The 27,113-nt window shown below is 35.8% G+C and overlaps 1 protein-coding gene across 2 annotated transcripts; it reads left to right on the plus strand.

Moving 5' to 3' along the window:
* Positions 1 to 6: 6 nt before the first annotated feature.
* On the plus strand, positions 7 to 18,806 carry LOC753999 (dual specificity protein kinase TTK). Of its 2 annotated transcripts, none has more exons than XM_030995145.1 (20): positions 7 to 93; positions 1,682 to 1,786; positions 2,007 to 2,232; positions 2,859 to 2,965; positions 3,266 to 3,406; positions 3,647 to 3,695; positions 4,481 to 4,573; positions 4,949 to 5,089; positions 5,402 to 5,722; positions 6,198 to 6,408; positions 7,316 to 7,414; positions 8,414 to 8,571; positions 10,175 to 10,329; positions 11,201 to 11,421; positions 12,760 to 12,936; positions 13,390 to 13,474; positions 14,249 to 14,355; positions 15,188 to 15,262; positions 15,641 to 15,886; positions 16,983 to 18,806. In XM_030995145.1, the coding sequence occupies exons 2-20, from the start codon at positions 1,708 to 1,710 to the stop codon at positions 16,992 to 16,994; spliced, it is 2,703 nt and encodes a 900-aa protein (XP_030851005.1). In that variant the 5' UTR covers positions 7 to 93; positions 1,682 to 1,707; the 3' UTR covers positions 16,995 to 18,806. The 2 variants fall into 2 exon arrangements, with proteins under 2 accessions (XP_030851005.1, XP_030851006.1); XM_030995146.1 differs by having other exon boundaries at positions 15,644 to 15,886.
* Positions 18,807 to 27,113: the final 8,307 nt, after the last annotated feature.

Here is a 27,113-nt window from a genome sequence, read left to right on the forward strand (position 1 = left end):
TCACATGACATTTTCAGCTGGTGGTGAATTTAAATCGCCGTGAAAACAATTTTGACACACTGCTTTGTTATTGAAAAGGAAACAAGTTCCCAGGTAAGTAAATGCATTTTAATCCATTCATATAATAAATGATTGTGATTGTTGATTGGTTGATAAATGTGGTTGTATGTACAGTTCCGCTAAATTTAGCGTAAACGACACGCTGCCTGAGCTGACATGCTTGATTCCCGAGGAAAGTCACGCCGGATCTTCGCACGTAGGCCTAGCCCGGGCCAGGCGGGGCGTACGGTGCCCGTTGGCCGTGGGACGGCGGCTCATAGGCTAACGTAGCTAGCGTAGTGCTGTCTAATTCGGCAACGGGACCGAAAATGTCTGTCTCTTTCGTTCGTTAACCTCTTATTTGGGTAGGGTGACTAGGGTCGGCTCCTCCCTTTAGACTTTAGAGACAGAAACTGAGCACAGGCATAAGGTCTGCTTTCTAGTTTCTTTGTCAACTTTGCCCTAGAAAAGTAGCCTAGATAGTAGACTCTAGACCTCTAGATCTAGTCTAGCCTACATCATGACATGTAAATAAATGCCAAAACCGGGGCAAAATGAGCCAAATAAATTGGCAATTTTATTTGTTAGTGGATTCAATCGTATCCAACGCATCTAATAATTTTATTCTCCAAAATTAGGCCTAGATCTAGGCTAATAATAACGATATAGTCTACTAGGGGCCTACGTCGGTTCTATGCACTAACCCGATTGGCGCTAGTTCAGAAGTCTAGTCTAGCCAAAATTTGACCTGTAACTCCGACGTGGAATGTCGTCCCTCCAAATACATGTGTTCAGTTAGTTTACGGTCGCTAACTGAAAACGCGTGCGCGCGCCCACACCCCACCGTCGAAAGGGTATGCAATTGTATTATGCTGCAGTTTGCCGTGAATCCTGTGAGAAAGTGCATAGATAACTAGATCTAGATCTATAAGTCTTTGTTTTTAGGAAAAATACTACGAAAAAGATAAGAAAATTGACACAAAACAGATAACAAACATATGGACTTTATAATCATGACCTTTATTTGGACATTTGATGAATATTTACTTTCTTTTGCCAGTTTTGGGTACCGGTATGTTTTAGTAGGGTACAGTATGTCCACGCCGGAGTTACTGGTCAAATTTTGGCTAGACTTCTGAACTAGCGCCACCAGATTGACTGTATGATGCATACTTTAAGGCCTAGTATAAGGGTCTTTTTTCTGGATTTTCTTCTTCGAAATTGAGCTCCATGTTGAAATTAAACTGTTAGGCTACTAGTGACTAGTTGTTACATGCCCATGAAAGAAGATTATGACGACGTCATCCATATTTTTTCTAATTAAAGTCCAATAATATTATTCCACATTTCCACATGATATATTCTATAAATCAAGCGTACCTGCCTGAGATTGTGAGTGTGACATCATAATTCATATCACCCTTTTGTAATTTAAAATTTATTGTAATATTGATGAAAAACATTTTCCTCATATTTACAAGAAAAGATAACAGGACATTTTTTAAGTCATTACAGGTTTCCTTTGAAAACATTCTTTTCATAACATGGGATTCAATAATTGAATTGAATTTGCATATTATTAATAATTATGGCTTATGCAATAATGTTTAAAACATACTATGTTATTACCTCAAATCTCCAGGCATATTTCTTCAGGAGTCAGAGGAGATGGCTCAGATGAGTGGCAATACACGGGACAACACCACTGGCAACTTGACCAGTCTGGCAAGATTTCACAGCATGACAGGCAAGTTTTTTTGTAGTTTGCAGGGTTTGACAACATTGGGCTGTGCATGGGTAAATAGCTCTCAAAGTAATATTCTTTCTATGTTCTTAAAGTTAAAAGTAATACTAATAGAATGACTTTTACAATCATAATCACATGTTATTTTCATTTTCATAAATGTGACATAAATATAAAATAGTAGTATTGATCAATGACTCTTTTATATGATTCCCATGCACAGACCACACAGAGTGTATGTCTGAGCTTGCACGGCATGGCAACAAACCCTGTGAATGGCTCGCCTACCTCTCCCTGGTGGAGTCTCACACGGTACACGCAGAGGAGACCAGTCGCTACCGATTCCTGAGCCTGGCCTTCAACCGTGCCACCAAACAGATCCCCATTGACAAGTACTGTGAAGACCCGGCGTATGCCAGGATCATCATCAAGCTTGCTCACCTCAAAGCGTAGGTTTCAACTTTCTATTTTTTTTAATTTTTGCTTTATTTATTTGTTTACATTGAAGGGCAATCCAACCCTTGTAATAAGTTGATTTGCAGAAAAATAATAGAAACAGAATGGCAAAATTTGAAATGAATCGGATTAGTAGTAAGGAAGTTATGAAAGTTTGAAATATGAGATTACTAAGTCTATGGGCATCTCAAATTGGTAGTGTACAAAAATACCACCTTTTTCTCATACGTTTCTTCTCCCTTGGGGCTCTACTCAAAATTGATCATAGATAGCATATTATTATAGACTTCTAGGACCCTCAGCCATTCTTTTTTGATAAATTTAAATTTTAGTCATTTTTATGTGTTGGAACAGATGGGAAAGTAGTCCGGCACTACATCACATTGACATTACCGCTTCAGCCAATTTGAAGTGCCCATACAGTGTACGTATAGTGGTTACAAGTTTCAAAAATACTTATATTTACAGTAGTCAGATTTCATTGAAACTTTCATCAGTTTGCATCTCCAATTTTTCTGCTTTTTTTTGGAGTAGTTGTCTATTTGGATTGGATTTTCCTTTAACAATTTACATGTAAGCAAGAAACGAAGCTCAAACTTTTTTTCCCTCCATGTTTTAGAACCCATGATGTAGATGACGGGCGCATGATGTTCAAGTTTGCGAGGGCCAACGTCCGGAAGCAGGCCATTGTGCATTTGGAGGCAGCAAAATTTGAAGAAATTCATGGTAAATAAAATACATGAACGTGTATAAATATAATATTGCATCCTTCAATGCAGTATGTTTCTTACATTTTGCTCTTAACCCTACATTAAACATGCAGTGAATTACGCATTTCTGTTGTATATAATCGCCAAGGTTCAGGACATTAACGTTCTAGGTATTGCATTCTTTCATGTAAGTGTGAAATGTGAACATGTTTTGCGGGAAACAATAATAGTTCATGGAATGTCATGAAATTCAGTTCCAAAATTTCTATATGAACCCTGTTTAACGGACTGATTTCATATATTTTAATCCCCACAGGTGACATGAAGAAGTGTTTTGGCATCTTGGAGAAAGGTTTCAAGGTTACCTCTGACCCCCGGCTCTCAGAGGCCCTCCATCGGGTCAAGAACGGACTTCCCATTCTCCTAGACTCACAAGAACCAATGGAGTCACAAGATGGTCAGTTATGTCTTCATTCGTTTTCAGCTCATGTATGAATATAATGATTGATAATGATACATTATGATGATTGTTATCTTAATAAAGTGTCAAGAGCTGTGCATTTGAATACACATATTTTACCTTGGCTCAATGACAGCGGACAATATTTTCTTATCTAGGAAGGAAGAGGGAGAAAACCAAATTATCCAATTCTTTTAGATTATAAGAGGACAATTATGTCTTGTTTTTCTTTATCAGGACCACAAACTATGAGTGCAGCACCAGCCCCTGTACAGCCTTCTCACAAGTAAGTGTCATGGGAAACATCAACCATCTCAATTTCAAATAGACCATTATTATAATGTAATCAAATTTAGAATACAAATCTTTTTTAAGTGCCTCTTTACAACTTTGTTATATACATGTTATAAATAATTGTATTTCAATAGTCAGAATGCGAATTGCACACATTAATTGTTGCTAGCTAACAGCACACAATGTATGAAATTCGCATTCTGACTGCTGGTATCGACTATTTTTAAATGTACAAAAAGGTGTGAAACGTGTAGTAAATTGGTCCAATAAGCATTTTGACCAATTTCAAATTTTGGCGTTTGCACTGACATGGGTGTGACCAAAATTTTACCCATGACGTCAAGTTTATGCATATCAAATATCATTCATAAATGACAATGTATAATGGAAATATGGTTAATAATAAAAATTAACAAAATGGCGCCTAAATGATGTCATGCATCAGTAATACAAAAGATCTCTTCGTTAGGATCAATAATAATGCATATGGCACATGTCATTCATGAGATGTGAAGCAAACAAAATCCATACAGAAAGAATAGGAAAAAAAGATTAAAAAAAAACTAAATCAATGGTGATCTGCCGCAAATTTTAATTGCATTTTATCTCACTAACATAAAATGATCAAATGAATCTCAGAATACTGCCCCTGTTCTTTAGCCCCAACATATGCATAAAGAATAAAGACCATTCTTGGGTGGGAATTGCCACCCACATATTAAAATGATTGAATGATTCAATTTTTAACCTTGTTTCCTTCATTTCCTTGTTCTGCAGTGCATCAGAAGAGAAGATATCCCCCCATGTGCCTAGTTCCATGGAGTATGTTGACACCACTATTAGTTTCAGGAGACCTGAGGTTGGGTCAAGGTGAGAGAATTCTTCTGCTTAACATACATGTACATGTCATCCCCCAAAATGATTGTAGGAATGCCTTTCGATATATACAATATTCTTTACAGAAATGTACAATAGAGATATATAAATACTCAAGAGATACAAAGCACATTAATGTAAAACAACAGAGTTGTACTTTATTTTCAAACGTTAAATTACTACACACTGATTTCTGTAAATAATGACACAGTCTAGAGAAGGGTTCTTAACTTACAGTTATCATTGCCTAAACTAATGCTTTTTATTTTACATGATGGATATATTATAAATACTTTGACCCACTCTAGCACTGCCTATTCTGTTTAATCTTTTTTATTTACTGCCCTGTTTTCTATGTTTCTTCTCCAGAATATCTTCCCACCCAAAGTGTGATAGTGATCATGAAAGTGACACAATGCCCATTAATGCCGGATCAAGGTTTTCAGGATTACAGACTCCCGACGTCGCCAACAAGTTTGGCGTCTTTGGAAGTAGCAGACGCAAAAGAAGGTAAAAGAGATGCAAGACAATTTTAAAATAGCTTGACTTAATTGAGTTTTGTTTTTCATTTTTACATGCATATCAGGTCATGCAAATTCTTCTCCATTTTTCAAATGTATTTGAACTTCATTGATGTTTAGAACTTCATAAAAACACATATTTCTACCTTTTGAGAAAGGCTTCATAAATGCTTATAAAATACTCACAATTAACAGAATTCTTTCGTATTCAAATTTCATATTTGTGATATTACTAATTCACTATGTACATGTAACTGTTTCTTTGGATATTTGATGATAAATGCTTTTTGTAATGTTACAGTGGTAACATTGGTATGCCGATGAGAGTCAGTAGGACCAGTCTGCCTCAGCTCAAGAAGGAATCCAAGGATGATGACGACGACGATGATGACGACGATGATGATGACGATGACATCAGACCACTGAAGTGCAGCCCCCAGGAGACAAAGCCTGGACCTCTAGCACCGATCACGGAGAAGACCAACGAAAGCGATTCGGGCGTCCAGACGACACCTAGGGATCTCACCCAGACGGACAGGAATCCTTTTACCTTCAAAGAGAGGACCATTGAGATGGGGGCAGAATCGACTGTGCCGGGCCAATGGGCCAACTCGATGCAGAGGTACTTGTATGTTTGTGGTCTGTTGAGCAAAAAAGGTGTTAAATTGTACCCTTAAACATAGATGCCCAAATTCACAAAGGAGGTTTGAATATACCCATGGTTTAAACCCTCATTTACATAACCCATGGTTTGAAATTAGCACAAATTAAGCGTGCCTTGAATGCGTCAAATATTGGACCTTTGACTGTGTCACGCTTATTTTGGGCTAATTTTAAATCATGGGTTATGTAAATGAAGATTTTAACCATGGGTTAAATTAAAACTTTGAGCAGATTATGTGATGTTGAAATTTAATAATATTTACTCAGCAATGGTGTATACAGGCATTGTATAATAAGCCATGTTTTTCCTTATTTTTATAGTCGAAGGGTCCATGCTCTTGCCATTCTTTATATATTTCATAAACCTTTTATTATTATTCCATTATTATTGTATTCAACTCTTTCCTTTTTTTACATACCATTTTCACATGCAGACATGACCCTCTAATGTCAGTTCAACAAATGGCTCATCCTCAGATGCCAGTACAACCACAATGGCAACAACAGCAACCACAACATTCAGTGCCACAAATGAGCATGCCACATGTAGATGTACAACGAATGCAACCTCTTCAGCAACAGCTTTTCCAGCAGCCTACCCCTGCTGGCATGCAACCCAACTATCAATTACCTGCACCACAGATGGTGAGTCATGTCTATAGTCAATTTTTGTTTGTTTAAGGCAAGAAGAATACAATTTGGAGGATGCACAGAGAATTCTACAGATCTTTTCAAAGGGTTTCTCATTAGTGTCTAGTTCTTTAGAAATCATAATGTCCATTGATATATTGCAGCCACTATACAAATGTACTCTACTGCGCTTCATAAAAAGGATGATATGATCAATCTGGTTGTAGCTGAAGTGTCATGATAAGGTGCTAAAGCGTTCAAAGAATTTCCTTGTACCAGCTCCCTATACCATTCACCTGGGTGGAGAGTGGCAATTGTAGATTGATGTCTTGCCGCCAAAAGATACTAGTGAATATCAAGTCAGATCTTGTACTTGTACACAGTATGTAATCGTTCCAACTCACGTGTTTCAAGTTGCTTTCCAGTAGACTTACCCCTTATGTCTTTACATCCCATTCCATGCTTGTGTATATAATTTATCTTGTTCTTCATTTATCCATTGTTTCTTGACTACATTAGTTTCATGAAGATTCAAATCACTATAGAAAACTTAGTGTTCATAATCACATTCAATATGGGATGTTCCTTGTTGTTTAGCACCAAAAAAAGGGAAGGAGAGGGAAAGGGAAAGAATGGTTTGAAGAAATTTTTAGATTTATTTATATACACATGTGTAAATGTCAGTCCTTTGCTCATTACATTCATATTAGTTTTCAGACTCGTGCCTGATTTTAAGCCTGCCACCTCCTTTTCAGATGTTTTCATGCTCCATATTGCACAAAAAATAAAGGACATTGGCATGTTTTTGTCACTTTTTGTCTCTTTTCTAGCTCAAAGAATAAAATCAACTGGTAAAGTATCCTTACATGACAAATCTTTAATTTTTAAAAAAAATATAAAGTTCTTGTCCATTTCTTTACAGGTGGCCCCCGTCCCTCAACCCAAGTCTAAGAACTTGATACAGGTGAATGGCAAGGGATACTCCATCATTAGACTCATCGGTAAAGGTGGCTCATCCAAGGTGAGAACAAGGATTTAAAGCCCAACTGTACTACTTACTTGTAGCTACTTGCTCCCTCTATATAGAAAACAATGCCTAATCTTCTTGTGTCATTTGAGAGCTGAGTTGATGAGATAGCCACCTGTCAGTGACCTCGCTGTGTGGCGTTTAAAGATGGCCTTTAAAGGGAGAGAGTTGTTGGTTTCCATCTGCAGAAGGTCATTACTTCGCTGACACCAGACTTGTTGGAAATATCATTAATGGGTGTACAAGTCTGCACAAAGCAAACCCATAGGCCAACCAAGAGAGCCTCAGAAAGCCTTCATCTTCCGGTGATGCAAATGTTAGATGATGAGTTTACCATATGGGGAAAAGGCAAAGCAATGCTTAAAGCCAGTTGGTCATAAAAAAATGAAGGCTGATCCTGTTGATTGACAACACCTGTTATTGGGTAAACACCCGAAAAGTTTCAATTTCCCCATAAGAGCCCACTTCTATGTGTCTTTACATGATGAAAATAATGACATTGATCGTTATAAAGATGATGATGATGAGGATGATGAAAGAGATGATAATGGGCAAGATAAAGACAGTGATAAAGATGAGATGATGATGATAACTTTTAAAATGGTAAGATACACAATAATCAAGTTTACACAAAGATGATGAGCTAGAGACATATACTGGGACCCGTTTCACAAAGCCTTTTTTAAATGACAAATAACAAAAATCAGTGACGAATCTGTTGATATCCAATCAGGATTAAGGATTTCAGTAGCTTATAACAAAAATTGTCATTTGTCATTGATGACAAGTTTTGTGAAACATTTCCCAGGTATAGCAAGAGAGTGAAAGTAATCCAATGGTGTGTAGATGTCTAGATGATATAGACTATAGCAGAGAAAACAAGATAGGAAGGATAGGGAATAACGACAAGAGTTACACATGTATTCCATAAGAGATATGACATGACTGATATCATCAACCTCTTTTCCATACCCTTCTTCCTATCTTGTGCAGGTTTTCCAGGTTCTCAGTGAAGACAGTAAGAAGCTGTGGGCTTTGAAGTACGTGAAGCTGGACTTTGCTGATGAGATGGCCATGCAGAGTTACATGAATGAAATCACTCTACTAGCGAGACTCAAAACATTCAAAAGGATCATCCACCTCCATGACTAGTAAGTAGACGAAGAATCTTACTACATGTATTTTTATTCATTATTTTGATTAGTGCTGTAGTCAAACGTTTAATCGTCTGGTATCCGACCATCCATGGCACCATCCGTTTTCAATTGGACGGTTTCGTTAACCTGTTTTTTTTATATTTAAAAAAAAAAAAAATTTAAAAAAAAATTTCTTTTTATAGGAAAATCAAAGGAAATCACATTTTCAACAAATAATGTACATAATTAGAGACAAAATAATTGAACAAAAACAAGTTTGGGCAACATTATAGTCATCATAAGTCAGCCCTGACTGTTGAATGTTGAATTGCAGAGCAACAATCTACACGATAACAATCAATTGCAAGAATGTAGATTGAGAAGTTGATGCGTAAAAAACTAAGTTCCCAGCCTTGAAATACATACACAATATTTCACTGATGCCATTTAAATCCCAAATCCTGACCTCTGTAATATCACGATCGTGAGCTATAAACATGAATACACTTGCGTACTAGATTCATTAGCTTCATAAACAAAGTGAAACCCAGTCATTGTTCCAAAGCATGCCCGACAGTAAAGTCTTTGTTTTTGTTCAGTGATTTGTTTCTAATTATGTACATTATTTGGTTATAGTGTGATTTCTTTTGATTTTCCAATTAAAACACAAATAAATAAAAAAAATAATAATCATTAAAAATTTATTTAAAAAAATAAAATAATAATAATAATTTAAATTAAAAAAAAAAAAAAAAATTGTTTAACCGAAAACCGTCCGGTTTTGACTGGCGATTAAATGGAATTGGGTATATCCATGATGTTACAACACTAATTTTGATATGGTCTAGATTGGATAGATTTAGATGGCCTTGCAGATTTTCTGACTTATCATTTCGGTGTACACATTTGCTTTGTCGTTCGTAATCTAGGCTTTATTTTGTTGAAAGAATCGGGTTGCAAATGGGTTTTTGGTTTATTTTAGGGTTAGGTATTGTTAAAGATAAACTTGAGTTCTGGATAAAAAAGAAAATGAATTCTCACAGAATCAAACGTAACTTACACTGAATGTTCAAGATTACAAATAAATGTCATTTGTCAAACAATTTTGGTAGAAAATGTATACTGGCTGAGTAATGCGCATAGAAAGATAAGGAGGTCAAGGTAAGCAGGCCCGAGACCATTTGTGTAGTCCAATAAACATCTTTCTGTTTACAGGGCTTGTTACTTTACCATGACTGGGTCAAATTTGTTATGATTTCGATGACTCCAGAACCTTGCAGTACACACGAATACTTACATGCTACATGATCAACTTTTCTGATCTATTCCACACCTTTTCTTTCACAATGCAATCGCATGACCAGAACTCAACTTTATCTTTATTCAATGTAAGGAATTCAGTTAGTGTAGGAAGCAAGTGTCCTACAACCCAGACAAAATCATGTTTCAGACCAAGATTTTTTTTAACTTCCAAATATTTTCAGTGAGATAACCGAGGACTACATCTACCTTGTAATGGAATGCGGTTCCATAGATCTGGCAACATTCCAAGTGTCGTACAACTCGGAGACAAAATCATGTTTACCAAGTTTTTTTTTCTTCTTCCAAATATTTTCAGTGAGCTCACAGAGGACTACATCTACCTTGTAATGGAATGCGGTTCCATTGACCTGGCTACATTCCTCAAGAAGAATAAAGACAACCTCTCCCCTCATCACATGTGGTGCTACTGGCAGGAGATGCTGGAAGCTGTCGATGTCATTCATAAAGAAGGTGGGTTGTTGTGTCACCAGGCTTGATGGCAGGAAATAGTTTTTTCTTGGTGCTTGTTTATAGAAGGTTGAGTTCTGGTAAAGATTACAAAATGATTTGTAAGCTCTCTCTCTCTTTATGTCGGTATGGAAGAATATATTATGATAGTTCAAATATATACAGAAAGAAATGTCAAGAAAAAGCTCATTGTTTGGACCAAACATTTGTGTGATGTTCAACAAACTTAATCAATTTAGTTTTATTCTGATCAATCCAAAGCCTCACAGTATGAGTCAGTTCTTTATATAATATGGACTGGCCTTGAGGGAGATACAACATATATTTCCCAAACTAGACTCGTATTGCCCCGAGTCAAAGACAAGGGCAATATGGGTCTTGTGAGGGCAATATATGTGGTATCTCCCGAAAGTTAAGCCAGTCAATATTGTTATTGTTATCAAAATCAGACATCTAGAGCAAATACATAAATCAACCATGACAGTCTCAAAGAACTGAAGAAACTTTGTCAAACCAGCACTGTGCATCCAGTGCTTGACCAAATTATTGATACACTGCAAACAGTGTACCTAATTTGGTGTGATTATTGCATCACAATAGAGTGCGCGCAAAGTTTGCAGGTTCTCGTATGCATAATAGATGCCCATTGAAAATGACACAATATGGCGCAGTGAATATGAGACTTTATGTTCTGCTTTTTTAACTCGTAAAGTCCATAGGCTTTTCATGAGAGAGTAATATAGTCTCATATTTACTGATTATCTCTTTTAGGATTACAAAAAGTGTAATATGATTTTGTAAAACCACTGCTCAGATGTCTGATACGGGTAATAATATGTAATAAATTATAATTCACTTCCCCCATTGCTTCTAGGCATCGTACACAGTGATCTGAAACCGGCCAACTTCATCTTTGTGGAGGCCAGTCTGAAGCTGATTGACTTTGGGATCGCCAACGCCATCCAGAATGACCACACCAGCGTGGTCAAGGAGTCTCAGGTCGGGACACTCAATTACATGTCTCCCGAGGCCATTCAAGACACCTCTCCGGTCAATGAGGTCAACGAGTACGGACACAAGAAACCTAGACTCAAGGTAGCAATATTTGTCTTAAAGCCCCACCGCACTAGTTTCACCAGGAGGGATTAAACCTCCTTGCATGGTCACTGACAGGTGGTTATCTTATCAAATCAGCTCTCAATTAACATAAGAAAAAGAGGATCATGGGGTACCAATGGTCACAGATTAGGCATTGTTTGCTATATAGAGGTACAAGTAGTGCAGTGGGGCTTTAACCCTATCTTAACTGGGCTATTTCAGACCAGGTTTTTACTGGGGGGGGGGGGTCAATTTGACCCCCCCCCCCCCCCCCCCCCTAAGATCTCGGCCGTTTCACCGCCGATCGCCGCAAAAATTTGCATGCATGTCAAGTGAAGTGTAAAGAATACTATGGTAATTTCAAATTTTTGAAAAATTCACTCATTTGCATATTTATGCTAATTTATGCAAATAAGGTCATAAAATTCACATTTCTGCCCATAAATCATAGATTATTCATATTTAAGTATTCTTTTTCACTACATATATTTATTAGACCATTTGGAATAATAATACAACACAAAAAATTGGAAGAGCCAGGTTATTCCTTATGTTATCTCTTGTTTTGATAATTTCTTATGTATTTCATTGTTTTTTTAACTTATGTATTTTATTGTTTTTGTTGTTTTATTTCATTTATAACTACAATTCAACTATTTTGACCCCAAAACAAACATCTAAACTTTAAACAAGACTCAATAACCAATGTTTTATCTATTTTTAGGAAAAATGACTTTTACATATGTTTTGTACACAAATCATGAAAATGAGCGATTTTCGGGCTGACATGCAAAGACAAAAGGTCACGTGACCTTGTAACCGTAGGTCCGATTTTCGAAAAAATTGTTTTAAAAGATGCGTAAGACTCGAAAGTAAAAAGTCGTGAAAGGAAAATTTTATATCTGCCGCGGTTTCGGAGTAGTCGCGAAATTTCTACAGGGGGGGTTCAAATTGACCCCCCCCCCCCCCAGTTAACATAGGGTTAACGTTTTCTTCTTCTACTCTTCTTTTTATCAGCACATAACAGTTTAGAATTTTCTAATGGTCTCACTGTCTCTGCAATTTTAAGTCTCCATTATTCATTTATTAAGAAACAGTAAATTCCTTAATGCAAATTTATGTTCAAATGACAAAAAACAGCTATTTTCAACAATGTTGAGTCTGTGGTATTCCTTCCATTAATGCTGGAGATTTGTGCAAGTGCTCAGCCACTGGGTTACACTTTGGTAGACATCTCAAGGAGAGGCCATCAGTTCCCCCCCCAAAGTTTCGAACCTGAGACAAAGCTTTTATTTACATGCTTACACTCTTTCATCTTCCTACCCACCGTTACAGATCAACTGCAAGAGTGATGTGTGGTCTTTGGGCTGCATCCTCTACTCCATGGTGTACGGCCGCACACCGTTCCAGCACATTGTGCACCGGCTGCTCAAGATGCAAGCCATCTGCAACCCTGACCATTTCATCGACTTCCAACCGATTGAAAATGAACTCCTCCTCGATGTGATGAAAGTATGTATTACTGCTATTATTTAGCTAATTACAAGATATTTCACTGTAAACAAATTATGTGTTGTATGGATATTGCCCCCCTCAAAAGAAAAAGTTATACATGCTCATACTTCTTCATATGTAAAGATTGTTTCTTCTAAACTTCAGAATAATTGCAGTGGATCCTTGTATTGAAGATCACTGATATAACAAACTCTAGCATTATAGAGTAAATATTGTTGGCCCCACTTCGTGATATGCACATATTTAGGGAATACTAGCTAGATTTCTGTTTTTCTGTACTTCTTACCTGCTGTTTTACTCTTCCTAAATCATTGCTTTGTATTCGTGAACATGCAGATTTCCAAACTAGGAAGAAGAAAAAAAATCCCAGCAATAATGACCTGAACTCAAGCAATAATGAACTGAACTCAAGCTTACCCCTTCATTTCAATGATTTTTATATATTTTCAGAAATGCCTAACAAGAGATGTGAAGAGGAGGCCGTCAATAGAGGAGCTACTCAACCATCCTTATGTGAAGAAACCGTTCCCTGCAGGTACAAGGTTTCTTCTACATACTTCAGCAAGTTTGGCAGCTGTGCCCCACCCCACCTGATTAAAAGAAACCTCACCCCATGAAATAATTTTAGTTATTATGAGAGATTTATTCTATACTTGCCCATCAATCTAGAAGGTTACCACTAAAGTGTATGAGAATGAAAATAACAAAAAAAAGTATTTACATAAAAAAACAAATAATACTTAAAAGAAACAGATTTCCACCAGGTCTTGATAATCGATTTGAAGGACATTATTCTACATTGCTGTTCTCCACCAAGGTGTAGTGAAAGGGTCAATTCCTAGGAAAAATTTCCTTGAACGCTTGAGTGCATTATCATCATTGTAACTGGGGTAATAATACAATAACAGGCCCTTTTAATAGTAAGAGCAATATTAATACTGATGAGGCTACCCTGGGTAAATATGGATGCGTAGTTATCAATAAGTTTTGTTTTATTTATGAATTTCACTGTTGCCACTAATGTTATTGTTCTTCTTTCTCATCCTCCACTTCTTCTACTCCTATCATTCTTCTTCCTCTCCCTTTTCTTCTTCTTCTCCTTATTCTATTTTTGTGTGTCTTCTTCTTCTTCTCCTCCTCATTCTCCTCCTCCTCCTCCTCCTCCTCCTCCTCCTCCTCCTCCTCCTCCTCCTCCTCCTCCTCCTCCTCCTCCTCCTCCTCCTCCTCCTCCTCCTCATTTTTCATGATGATGTTGTTATATGTAGTTGTTACTAAATTAATGTTAACATTTTTCTTTCAATATACTTAGCGGAGAAGTCCACAGCAAGCCTCACCACAGAGCACATAAGTGCCCTAGTCTCCCAGCTCAGTCAGAGTCAGATTAACTCACCAAGGAGTATAGCCAGACTTGCACAGGTAACCACATTGCAAACTGCCAACTCTTTTGTCCTAACTTTCAAGCACCCTTTCTCAATATGTTTTGTACAGAAAATTCACAAAATTTCTATTTTCTTGGCTTATGAAGAGTTTGTCTTTGTACAATAATTATTTGTGGGGTACTTGTACAATCTTTTGGTACAGAGCAAATAGGACTAGATCTTGAAAGATACACATGTACATCATAAGGTTGCCAACTTGTAGTTTCATTGACCATAACTTATCTTGTGTTTTATTGGATTTCCTCAAACTTTCTCTGATCTTATGTCTCATTTTCTGCTTTTATTGATACCATCTTAATAGCATAGGGTGGACTTTCCCTTTAACTGAAAGTCTGTTACATTGATTGAACAGGTTGCTAAAACCAAGATGAAGCTTGAGGTCCTTTGCTGTGAACTGCACTTGGGTAATTGAGGAGGACTCATTACTAAAGCATAAAATGCAGGAAATTGGTTTCAATCCTCAATGGATTTTTAAGAATGTCACTCATTCCCACCTAGTCCTATACATGTATGTGTAACTGCCTGTTTTGGAGGCATGGTTCTCATTTTGGGCCCTCAGACTAGTGTTATGAAGCCTATATATATAGTAACTATCTTTTTCTGGAATCTGTGAAAAAAAAACATTATCCCCCCCCCCCCAAATTAAAAAAAAATGAATTCATATATTTACTTTGAGAGATTCCTTTTTTGTTGTTGGAAGGTATAGATGTACTGTGTCCTTGTTGTAGAATAAGAATTCAGATATAGGTATTTATAATCTAGCATAACAGCAAAAGAATTTGACATCGTTCTCTTGTACTTGTTGACAGGGTGTGGTGGAACAGATCAGTAGAGGGCAGCAGATAGACATATCCAGTGCAGTGAAGGGCAATGCTCAACAGCAGGTAACCTATCTATTCATCAGTGATAACATTTCTCAATATAACAATCTATTTTAAAGTTGTGGTGTTTGATTTAGCTCCAAGGGTGCTCGGGTAAATTGAAAAAGAGCTCCGGTTAAAAAAACTATAAAAATACTTTACTATCACTGTAAGAACATTTATTATTATTATTATTGTTATTATTTATTCGGCAAAAACAAAGGAAATCTTTGAATACAAAACAGGAGTACTTTTGGAAAAGAGTCACATAGATACCATACAACTCCAAATACTTAAAGAGCTCCTACAAACATAAAAATGTTTATAAGGATTAAACTATATTGTAAGTTCTAATTGTACTGATTTCATTGTGTATTTTGTTCTGTTGTTTATGATCCACAGCAGATTCCACAAGCTCCATCACAATACCAGTACCCCCATCAGCCACACCCTCAACCCCACGCCCACCAGCACCAGCACCATCACCAGCAGGGGCAGGTATCGAGTCATGATGGGGGCTACCGGTCCCAGCAGCGCGCCCCTCTGAGGGTCATCAACTCCTCAGACATGGCCTCGCATCACTCGCTTCTCAAGCCTCTCTCTCTAGCACCCAAATATGACATCAGTTCTAGTCAAGAAAATGGACAGGTTTGTTTTCTTTTAAATCCCCAAGCATTGCACTACTTATAGCTACTTGTGCCCGCTATATAGCAAAGAATGCCTAAGCGGTAATCATTGGTCCTCCATGATCCTCTTTTTCATATGTTGATTGAGAGCTTATTTGATAAGATAACCACCTGTCAGTGACCATACAGGGAGGTCTAATCCCTCCTGGCCAAACAAGCGCAGAGGGGTTTAAGCTCACCAAGCCTTGACTCAAGCAACTTAATTATGTTTAATATTATGATACATGAACATTTAATATCATGTACAGTGTATGCATCAGTCAAAGCTCAAGCCTCTATCAATAGCACCCAAATATGACATCGGTTCTTGTCAAGAAAATGGACCGGTTTGCTTTCTTTTATGCTCACCTCACAAAATACAATTTGTCTATACGATTTTTGAAGAAATCACAATTGCTAAGCTGCCAATTGGTTTTATTTTGGAGGAATGAGTCCTATTTTTTTTTTTTTTCTGAAAACATCTGCACAAAAGCATGTGTAAATTACCATGTACTGTATTCCTAACTTTGGCTAAGCAGATTCCTAATTTTCGCTGTGGAAGGTCAGCAGGTATATAATTTGATTGGATATGAAAATGTTAATTATTCTAATCTACCTGATTTAGGTTCTCTGATTATCCATTCATATAGCTATTCAGAACCTCAATCATTAAAATGTTACATCTTTGCATGGTGAGCATACACAAACAAGTCTTGACTCAAGCGCCTAAATTATGTTTAACATTATGATACAATTAACAACTCAATATTTATTATTATTAGATTTGATGTTTATTGTGATTTTCGGAACTCAAGATAAAGGTGGACTATTAGGGCCTTTGTTGAATACTTTTAGATGTAAGCTTTAATATGTCACATTATCAAGAAACGCAAATGGGGACAAGTCATATTTTCACATACTTATAAGATTACAAAATTTGGTAAGGGTATGAATAATTTAGTTAACTGTACATGTATGTGTAATATCATGTATGTATATTGAATTATCCATATTGCTGAATGATCAATAGATAATGAATGAAAAGCGCAAGACCTATGTCTGTTTCTTTCCATTTTCAGATGAACACCTGAATATATGTAGGTCTTACCATGACAAGATAACAGAATGAGCTTTGATCACTGCCTGCAGGAGCAGAAGATATTTGTGAAGGTTGCAGAACTCTAGAGCTGCCATACCAAAGAAGCCGATTGAATGCTGAAGCTGAACAGAAAGACAAAGAGAAGAAATGATATACTGTATCATGTGCGAAATCAATTGAAATTATACCAGGATAGTCAGATGATTAGGTGATAGGATGTCATGGTCCACATTGGATACTGATCACATAGATTCAGCAAAAAAAAAACTCAATTAAAACATAGTATATGTCGTGCACAGGAAATAATTCTTTAGGAGAATTGGTTTTTACAAAGAAAGACACTTTATTATTAGGAGGCAGTGTAATGCAAAATTTGCAACTAGTACTAGACAGGGCCTTACTCTGCAAGATGGATCTTTTTGTCATATTGGTGTTGTCTTTTATTATATAAATCATGTTCAAATTTGAAATCAAGGACTGGCCACCACAAACTGTGAAGTGTAAATTGGAAGTGTAATGTAGCACAGCACAATAATGTATTCGCAGGAAAATTCTCCTGTCCGAAACCCACAAAGGTTGAAAAAACATAATTTGATCACGTTAAGAGGAAGAGCCGTAATATTATGATTGGGATCTTGTATACATTCTCACTATAAACAAGTACCGGTATGTTCCCCTTTTAAAGCTAAAAACAACCAGATCCGTCAGTCTAATACTTGAGATTACAGACATTCACCATCGATCAATTAACCCTCATAGATTCCAGACGTTGATTTCAATGTCACTCATTTTCACTAAGATACCTAGGTCAAGATAAATATGTATTTGAATGTCATGAACTGCTTATTTGTGTATGTTTAGAAACACTAATTGCAAGTGCCTTTTATGTTTCTCTGAGGCATGTTTAGAGGTTAAATTTTATTATGGGAGAATGGAATACTTCTATCTCAAATGCTTATGAATAGAGTTGGGCCAAAAATAGAAATATAGATTTCAATTTTAAATGAAATGCTGGTGAACGGTTATTGATTTATTATACTATCTTGTACAGTAAGTAGGGAACAGTATAATACATTAAAAAAGAGAACTGACTATTGGTCATTGTGAAAAATAACTAGTGACTTTCTAATTCTTGAGTTTCTTCTTCCTCTGTTGAGTATCATCCTAGCTGCAATGTCACCTAAAATGATGACCAATGAAATGCTTTCATATTTCAAATATCTAGTATTCGTACTTGCTATAGCTGTATGCTAGTCTCTAGCCTACAACTTGCTGCCTGGTTGATGAAGTCAATTTCTTTTCACGCTCTATCAAAATGAATTATTCCAGGCATATATTTATATATCAACAAAGAAAATCAATGGACATTACATTTTTTTTTTTTTACGGTAATGTTGACAAGTTGACATCTACATGTATCATCCTTCCTGTTGTGCATAACAATTTATTCACAGTGCTTTATGTTTGTCTTGGCTTTAGATATTGCTATCCTGCTGCCCATAGCGTTGATTGATTGTCGCCTATTACTTAAGAAATTGAAATAATACTATTCAAAAGGGAATACGTTAGGTATATGCATGTAATCATAATCTGTTTTATCCAGCTATCAGAGTCAAAGAGGGACTAATCAGTAGAGGCTCATTTCTATCGTGAAATAACTCCTATTCACAGACAGTGAACAGAGTGTTTGCTTCGTGTTTAGAGTGTTAAGAAACAAAAAATGTGGCTATCATGTATATATTGTATCTTGCTGTAATTATACACTTCATGAAATATATGAATATATAAGTTAACTATTCAAACATTTGTCAGTCTATATTATAATTGTTTATGTTAATTGTTTGCATTCCTGTATCCTTGCTTGCATGTATGTTTGCCTGTGTGTGTAATGTGTCAAGCTGAAGAGCATTTGATATGATATCTGGAATGTTATCCTAACGCATATCATTTTGGGATACATGCCATATTGAAAGACTTGCAAGTTTCCCCCTTAAATGTCATTTAACATGGGCATTTTATAATACATGCCTTAGGTAATGGCTATATTCAGATTTTTAGTATTTGAAAAATTGTCTTTTACTCAACAATCAAGTGGTTTATAAAAAAAAAAGAGAATGTCACATACAAATGTAATTCATTTATTTCAAAAGGTCTTCAGAATACAAATACATGTACATAGCAACAACAAGGTGTTGGATAATGCCTGGAGAAAAAAAATGGACAATTCAAGGCAAAAATAAATAAACAAAACAATATACAGCCTAGAAAATACAGGTATAGAAATTGGTCGCATACCGACAGATTCAGGTCAAAAGTAATTCATATAAGAATATCTGACTTGGATTGGAAAGTAGAAAATAATTTATGAGTGCATGATTGTGGAGTACAAAGATTTGGGAGGGCTCTGAATGACAGTATGTGGAAAGAGCGAATTAAATGTTTAGAATGGTGTTTCAAATGAATGGTAATGATACAAACACAATCACAACCACCCAGGTGTTAAAATGGGTACCCGGTAGGATGCGAAAGCAAATGTGCTTAGATAAGCAAGTGTGCGCTTGTAAAAATGACGCCTGGCTGGAATGCTCCCCAGGGAGTGGAGAATGTGCATACAATGTGTGCAGGTAAGCCTGAATCCGATAACCGGGGTAATAGTATGATTGTAGGGCCCTCAGGGAGAACAGTATGAATACTGATGAGGCCAACCTGGGTAAACAAGACATATTATTATTATTATTACAAGTATTTTAGAAGAAAAAAAATTATCCCATAGAAATCATATTAGCACATTTCAATAGGTGACGCAGAAAGTTATTTGAATTGCCATAGGTTGATTTCTCTAAAGTAGTTGCGATCTTGTGTAATATTACTGTGTCGTCTAAGACTAAATACAAACATGCAACAATGATGTAAACAATTTAGAAGACACACAATAAAGTGAAATTCAATAACAAATCCGTATTATGCAAGTGACGACCGCGTGGAACAGAGACATGAGTTCCACAATATATTTTTCCATATCAAGAACAAGAATGAAGAAAAATGTCCTGGTAGAGAAAATAAATATTTACATGAAAACAGAAATATATCACCTTGGCAAGCTATGGTAATTGAAAAGATTTTATTGAAATTAATTTGCAGCCAAATGGCTGAATTGCAGAATTGTGTACATTGCGTAAAAACATAAATAATCATACATACATAAATAAACTAACGTAAAATTATCCAGCAAATCATATTCAGAGATTACACACAGTGATTGATTTTTCTAAATAAATCAGTAATACTGGTAATAATGACTTAGTTATTCACTTTTACGAAGTTCAAAAGCGTTGGGGTCTATAGGATAATGATTGATAGGGTGGAAGTTGCCTCTTTTTATAACAGTATAATATGTCATCTTGAAAGTTTTACAGGGATTCACGCTTAAGTGCGAAATGGCACACTCCTTATATCAAAAACTTATGATAGAAAATGAGCACGATTACATTTATAAAAGGGACACTATCATGTAGGTTACTGTTAGCGTTTTCCCGGAATTTTGGACCTTGTGCTGTAAGATCCACCGCCTTCCCTTGTATTGCGGTGGTAGCAATAAAGGCTAGCTTGACACACATTATACGATTTGACTACACGATTCGATTTTGGTAGATTTAGCAATAGCATTTGATGAACATGGATCAAGGAACTGAATATTAATATGTTTAAAAAGGTCTAAACACACCAAAATTCCAGTTGTTTAATCAATCAGAAACTAAATCGGGAATATGATGTTTGTTTAAATTTCTATATCTAATACAATTGACATTTCTTCAAAAATTAGATCGCGGGAAGATCGTCTGGGCATTACACAAAGCTACTCGAATTCATTGATTCTAGATATTGCTAATAAATATGGCACATACTGAAAGTGACATAGGGAAATAGAGGTTTAAAAGGGGTCCTTATCAAAGTAAAATGGGCACTTATTAGAAAGAGAAAGGGCACTCATTTGAAGGCCAATTATAATTTTCGCACATTTCAAAAGGCGATGAACAAGGCCCCTGAAAATGCTTTAGGTTGTTTTTCGAAAGTCTTTACAGTTGTGATAAGAATGACAACCTTTTATGGGCGATTAAAGGGAAGAGAGAACGAGGGGTGGCGGAGGGGAGGGATGCGGGTGACAGAAGAAATGGGCACTTTTTTATCTCCAATCTTGCTGCAGTTATATTATCAAACATTGGATCTGTAATAAAATTGATTGTTAGTTACGTTTACTGTAAAGCTTCATTATTTGAAGGAGGTGCAATTAATTTGGAGACATACCATTAATCGAAATTCTTAATGTTACAGGGCTCTTTTGCTTTATATTTGAGTTATCCCATTATCTTTATCAAGTGGCCTCATTCATTTGTATTTCTCAGCAATCTTTTGTAGAATTTTTTAATGTGATAATTCAAAAAGATCAATTGAATCAAAATGAACAATGCTCATATGAATTAATTTGCAGCTGCACTGGCTTAATTTTTTATTCCTTTTTTTTCTTCTTGCATTTTATTCAAGCAGTGCAAATTCAAAGTCTTTTAGGCCATTATGGCTCACATTTTCTTTGCAATTTTGAAAATAAAAAATAGTAACAATAGGCTCCTGGATATATATATATAACATCATAAAGTTTTAATTTATACCAAGTCACTACTTTCGCAATATCCTTAAAATTTCTGTACAAATTAAACTTTAAATACTAATCCACATTACATAAATGCATTGGGACTCACTGAAATTGAAGTTGCAACAGATAGTAATCTATAACTATAGCCAGAGTGCAGTGTGTAGTGCAGAAAACAACATAAAGTGGAAATCGAAGCACGTGTTTCCATTCTCACCGATTAAGTGTTAAAATCCACACAATTTCCCTTGATCGTTAAAATGCTTGAACTCCAGAAAATATGGGAAAATCTGTATTTTCATGGGCGTGTCTCTCAATATTGGCGCGATAGGGAGTTTAGGTTTTCATTCAATTATCAATTGCTGCTCACATCGTCGAGAAGGGTGGATTTTTAGGATATTTTACAGCTGAAAAATGGTAAGTTCCAGTCCGAGATCTCAGTTTTACATTATTAGAAAGTATTAGAAATAGCGTAATATTGTAATGAAGTTATTATAATGATAAGTTATTTGAAAATTCCTCATATTAGTTTAATCTCCAATATTAAAATTTTCTCTCATTTGCGAGAAAATAAATCGAGGTCATTACAAGAATGCTTTAATATAGTGGAGATAAATATAATGGATACCTAGAATACAATGGTATTCCTCCTCTACGGATATAGTTATTATTTTTCTTCCGCTACATTCATGGTAAAATTAGCTAATCTGTTCTATCATTTGATTTAATTTCTTATTACCTTATGCTACGGTCACAAAGGTTCGTACGAATCTCCCTGTTTTTCCATTGTCTTCCCGAATTTCCATTGTCTGAAAATCGTTCGTACGGCGTTCGTAGCTGTTCGTAATGGCATTTGTGACCGAGACTTAAGGTGAGAAAGAATGCTTGAGTGAAATGTATATTCAATGCCACCATATGGTGTTATTTGAAAATGATGGTTATTATGAGGATGAGCCGGGAGATTTTACCTCGGCTAATTATTAATATTACATATATTTTGAGTAGTGCACCAAGGATGAAGACACTTGGGAGAAAAACAAATTATTGAAATACAGTGCGAATCAATAAAAAGTGTACTCAACTTTGGTAGCTTCTAATTAACAAGTTATAACCTATATAACCTTGGAATATAGTTCATGGTAAAGAGTAACTAATACCCTGTCTGATGATACCATATTCATAATTGTACTGCTACGGACGAATTTTCAAAAAGTATTGTCAAAATCCTCTTGTACCACGTTTCGGACTGAAGCAATAAATGTGGGTCAAAAGCCATTATGTGTCTGTTATCTCATTCCAAAAGCAATTGCTCACTTAATATTTACATCGACTATTAGGTATGTGAAAAGAAAAGGGGATAATATCAACTCAAACTAAAAGAATTTCTTATTACAAACACAGTTTATGATATTCTCTTCTTTATGATGATAACAATCTTGACTTCATTCGCATCCCTTGTTTAAGGTAACCCTTCTCAAGTGATACAAAATTGAAGTTAAAATTAGGATGTTATCTTTTATGTCAGAGTCTACCCTCAATTTCTTTGATGATCATCATCATGTGTGTTCTTTCTTGCATTTGGGTTTAGCAACCTTGAGTTTTCGACTATTCGAGAAAACAACCTGATTCTATTTTGCGTGTGAAATGACGCAGCGGACAAGTGAGCAGAGAGAACTTAGATAAAATGAGACAATAAGCAGTTATAGTAGGCTGTTCAAAATAATCAAAGGTTATCATATGGACTGAAACAAGGTTCCATGAAAGCCTAGATACATTGGATCATTTCAAACAATTAAGCACTGAAGCACGAGACATAATTTAACTTAAATGGATTTAAGCACGAAGAAGCACATGCAGATGGCCTGACCCACATTAGTTCCATCGGCCCAAACTTGGTACAAGGCGATTATGACAAACTTTTTAAAAGCCCTGGTGTTTAGTCATCCGTAGCAGAAATATTATAAATTGGATATTGTTGACAAAAAACCAGTTACTTTTCATCGATTAATAGATTGCAAGGTCATTTTGGTTATGATTTTATAATAAGGAGCTACCAAAGTTGTGTACATTTATGTTTATACGCACTGTATATGTATTTGTACACGGCGGACGGGAGAATTATCCGTCTCTATACGTCACAATCCACTGACAAAATTGCCAATTTCAGAATAAAACAAAATACAGTGTTTAGTTGCTGGTATGTTGGGCAAACCTTGAAAAAGTTTTAATAATTTACCGAGATTTTAGAGGGAAGTTCGAATGAATAAATAAACTGTAAAATTCAAATACAAAGTTCTAAGATTTCGCAATAGTTTTACGGGAGAGTTATCCGTCTCTATACGTCACAATCCACTGACAAAATTGCCAATTTGAGATTCACATAGCTGTAGTGATCTCATATCTCAAACCTTCATAACTTAATTCCTTATTATTGGACCGATTTATTTCAAACCTTCGCCATCTGTTTCTGATTCTCTGATTTTTCTGCTTTCATTCAAATGAACTTATTACAAGGGTTTGGTTGCCCTTTAATGAATGTACACATCATTTTACGCATATTTTGGTTGAAGATGAAAAATTATTTTATCTTAGGTATTTGTGACACTTCAATGCAGTATTCGCATAAATATTGTGTGTGATTTCATACGCCATGTGTAATATCTGTGAATAGTTCTATTGCACAAGGATCGATATGTGACGCCATTGAAAAGGCCCATGTGAATTATTTCTTGCCACGTGATGCGCAATTGACGGGGCAATTGGCCAATCAACTTGTCGGATTCTTTTTATGGCGGATGTTATTACCTTCTTTAAACAGTTATTTGTTGAGTAAATCAAGGAACATGTACCCTCTCATGCATGAGAGCATCTTTATTCCGATCGAATCAAGAGGGAACTAATCCGTTTCAGAATTAAAAAAAAAGTTTTTAGTTGCTGGTATGTTGAGCAAACCTTGAAACAGTTTTAGTAATGTACCGAGATTTTAGAGGGAAGTTCAAATGAATAAATAAACTGGTAAATTCAAATAAAAAGTTCTAAGATTTCGCAAAATGTTTACAAATAAAAATAATTCCTCTTCCTCTCTACTCTCTCTGTCGCCTACACCAGCTAGACCACTCTTACGTACGTATTTGCTCTTTTCCTGTCAATCCGACGTGTTATATAATGTTTAAGATTCTACTCCACTTCTAATCTTCATTTTTGTTGCTTGCCAATTTTGGTGAAGATATTGAACAGAACTATATTTTGATTATTTTGATTTCACAAGGATTTTTCTATCGATAAATGGAAATGAAAGAGCGAAAATATATATAATTCAACGATTAAAGTTGTTTAAAATTTGTACAATTTAACTTAGATTAAACAAATATAGAGGCTTTGTGCTTGTAAGCAGTAGGTCCATGTTGTAAGTACGTACATCTACTACCTTTCAGCTTTACATAATTATGAAAGGACAGAAATTTTATACCGCACAAAGACAAATTCATCGAAAACAAATAAAAAATAACCTCCAGCCACTATTGATGAATAGTAGACTGTTAAATACACCCAGAGCATTGTTAGCAATTTCGAGTTTGACCTTCAATTACTTGGAACTATTGTTAGGAATCCAACACAGCTGTTTGATAGTGGGAAAAGTGTATGCCATTTACCAGGCTTTGGCAGTTGTATCGTCCTAATATTAATTGTTGATACATATAAAAGCAAAATATCCAGTTTATTACAAGTCTGCTAATGAATTTGAAAAATGCTGTTGACGAAGGGATCTTGCGGCGACACTATAAAATCTTGCTCTGGGCATTACTTCATCAAAGATAAAGGTTATAGGGTTAGTTTTGGGGATAGTTTGCAGAAGATGTAGTAAAGTGTTTCTTTGGGCTCTATATGGCAGTTAATAAAAAAAAAACGAAGCCTTGCCGGGGCCTAATCTAAACTATTCAAACTCATTTTTAACAAAAATATCACTAAACATGGGTCCGATCTTTCAAAATTTCAATTTTTTAAATATTTATTTCGAGAAAATTCCCACCAAATGACCCTTAAAAATGGGTAGGGATTTCGAGGCTTGAACGGCACCCCACGTCTAAACAAAATATGAGTACCCCCCCCCCCCCTCGGATAGTGACCCTCTCTAACAGTCATATAACACCAGTTCTCAAAGCGCTCGGTTCATTGGTTGCCCATTAGTGAACGTATTGCTTCGAAATTCTTATCCTTTTATTTCATTGTCTTCATGGCTCTGATTCACAGTACAATATTACTTAGATAAATCATTTCAATCCGTCCAGATCTTTATACACTCTAAAAACTCCGGATTTCTTGTTCTACAGCCGTCGGTCCCCTGGTGGTTACCTACAAGCCTTTACATGATTTCTTAGATCAGGTTAAACAAACATAAAATAAACAAAATGAAGCTCCGTACAAAAAAAATAAAATTATTTCATCAAGATTTTGCCCGTAGGGCTTTCTTATATAATAATTCATTTTTACTTTTATATATATATATATATATATATGTATATATATATATATAACTTGAGGTAATTTTAATCCATTCATACTAATACTTTTATTCCACAGGTTATTTTATGATAGGACTGGGATCCTTTTTTGACATACTTGAAATTCGATTGTAGCCCGGACTTGATCAGAAACTATAGCCGTTGCAAATTTGCTGTTGAATCCCGAAAAAATGTCGTCTAGAAAACAGGTAAGTGACCAATTAACGTTATTTAAAAAAAAAAAGATATCATGCTTTACACATTTCGAATGCCATAGATTAGCACGGAAAAGCAATGATTTTAGGAATGATCACGGTTGCGTAAAATGTGGCTTGTATATGGACTTCGAGGACATAGTACAATAGAGGCTATAGGGTATTTAAATCACCCTTGAGTTGATTTCTCGAAAGTCTGCGCGATCATATTGAGCTTATTTTTATGAAAGTTGGAGTCTAGCTCATGCACAAGCTTGTGCGTTCATATATTTGTACACCATTCATCGATACCACCTATCTGTTTTGATTTGTAGAGATGCCTTAGTCGAGTGGCTTAATTACAGTCTGTGAGGGTCGTTTTTTTTATCCCGGCACGTTACCTTATCAATTAAGGTTCTGTAAAATGGTGCCTGGCCGAATGCCCACACCCCTTCCCCGTCGAGTAGAACGTGTGCGATATTATATGCGGCGGATTAGAAATTGGATCGAGTGACCGCAGTAATTATAAATACAATTTCACGTGCTTAGTGCTAATTGTAATTGATTATCATTATTGATATGCATATTTTTATCATTATTATTATCATTAACATTATTACTATCATTATTATCATCATCATTAGTACTGACATCCTAATCATCACTATTGTTGTTGTTATTATTATTATTAATATCGTTACTTTGTCATCCGTTTTTGTTGCCAGAGAGAATGTATCTCAATACACATCGGGCAGGCCGGGGTCCAG

The sequence above is a fragment of the Strongylocentrotus purpuratus genome, unplaced genomic scaffold (assembly GCF_000002235.5).
Source record: "Strongylocentrotus purpuratus isolate Spur 01 unplaced genomic scaffold, Spur_5.0 spur5_scaffold_21, whole genome shotgun sequence".
Lineage (NCBI taxonomy): Eukaryota > Metazoa > Echinodermata > Echinoidea > Camarodonta > Strongylocentrotidae > Strongylocentrotus > Strongylocentrotus purpuratus.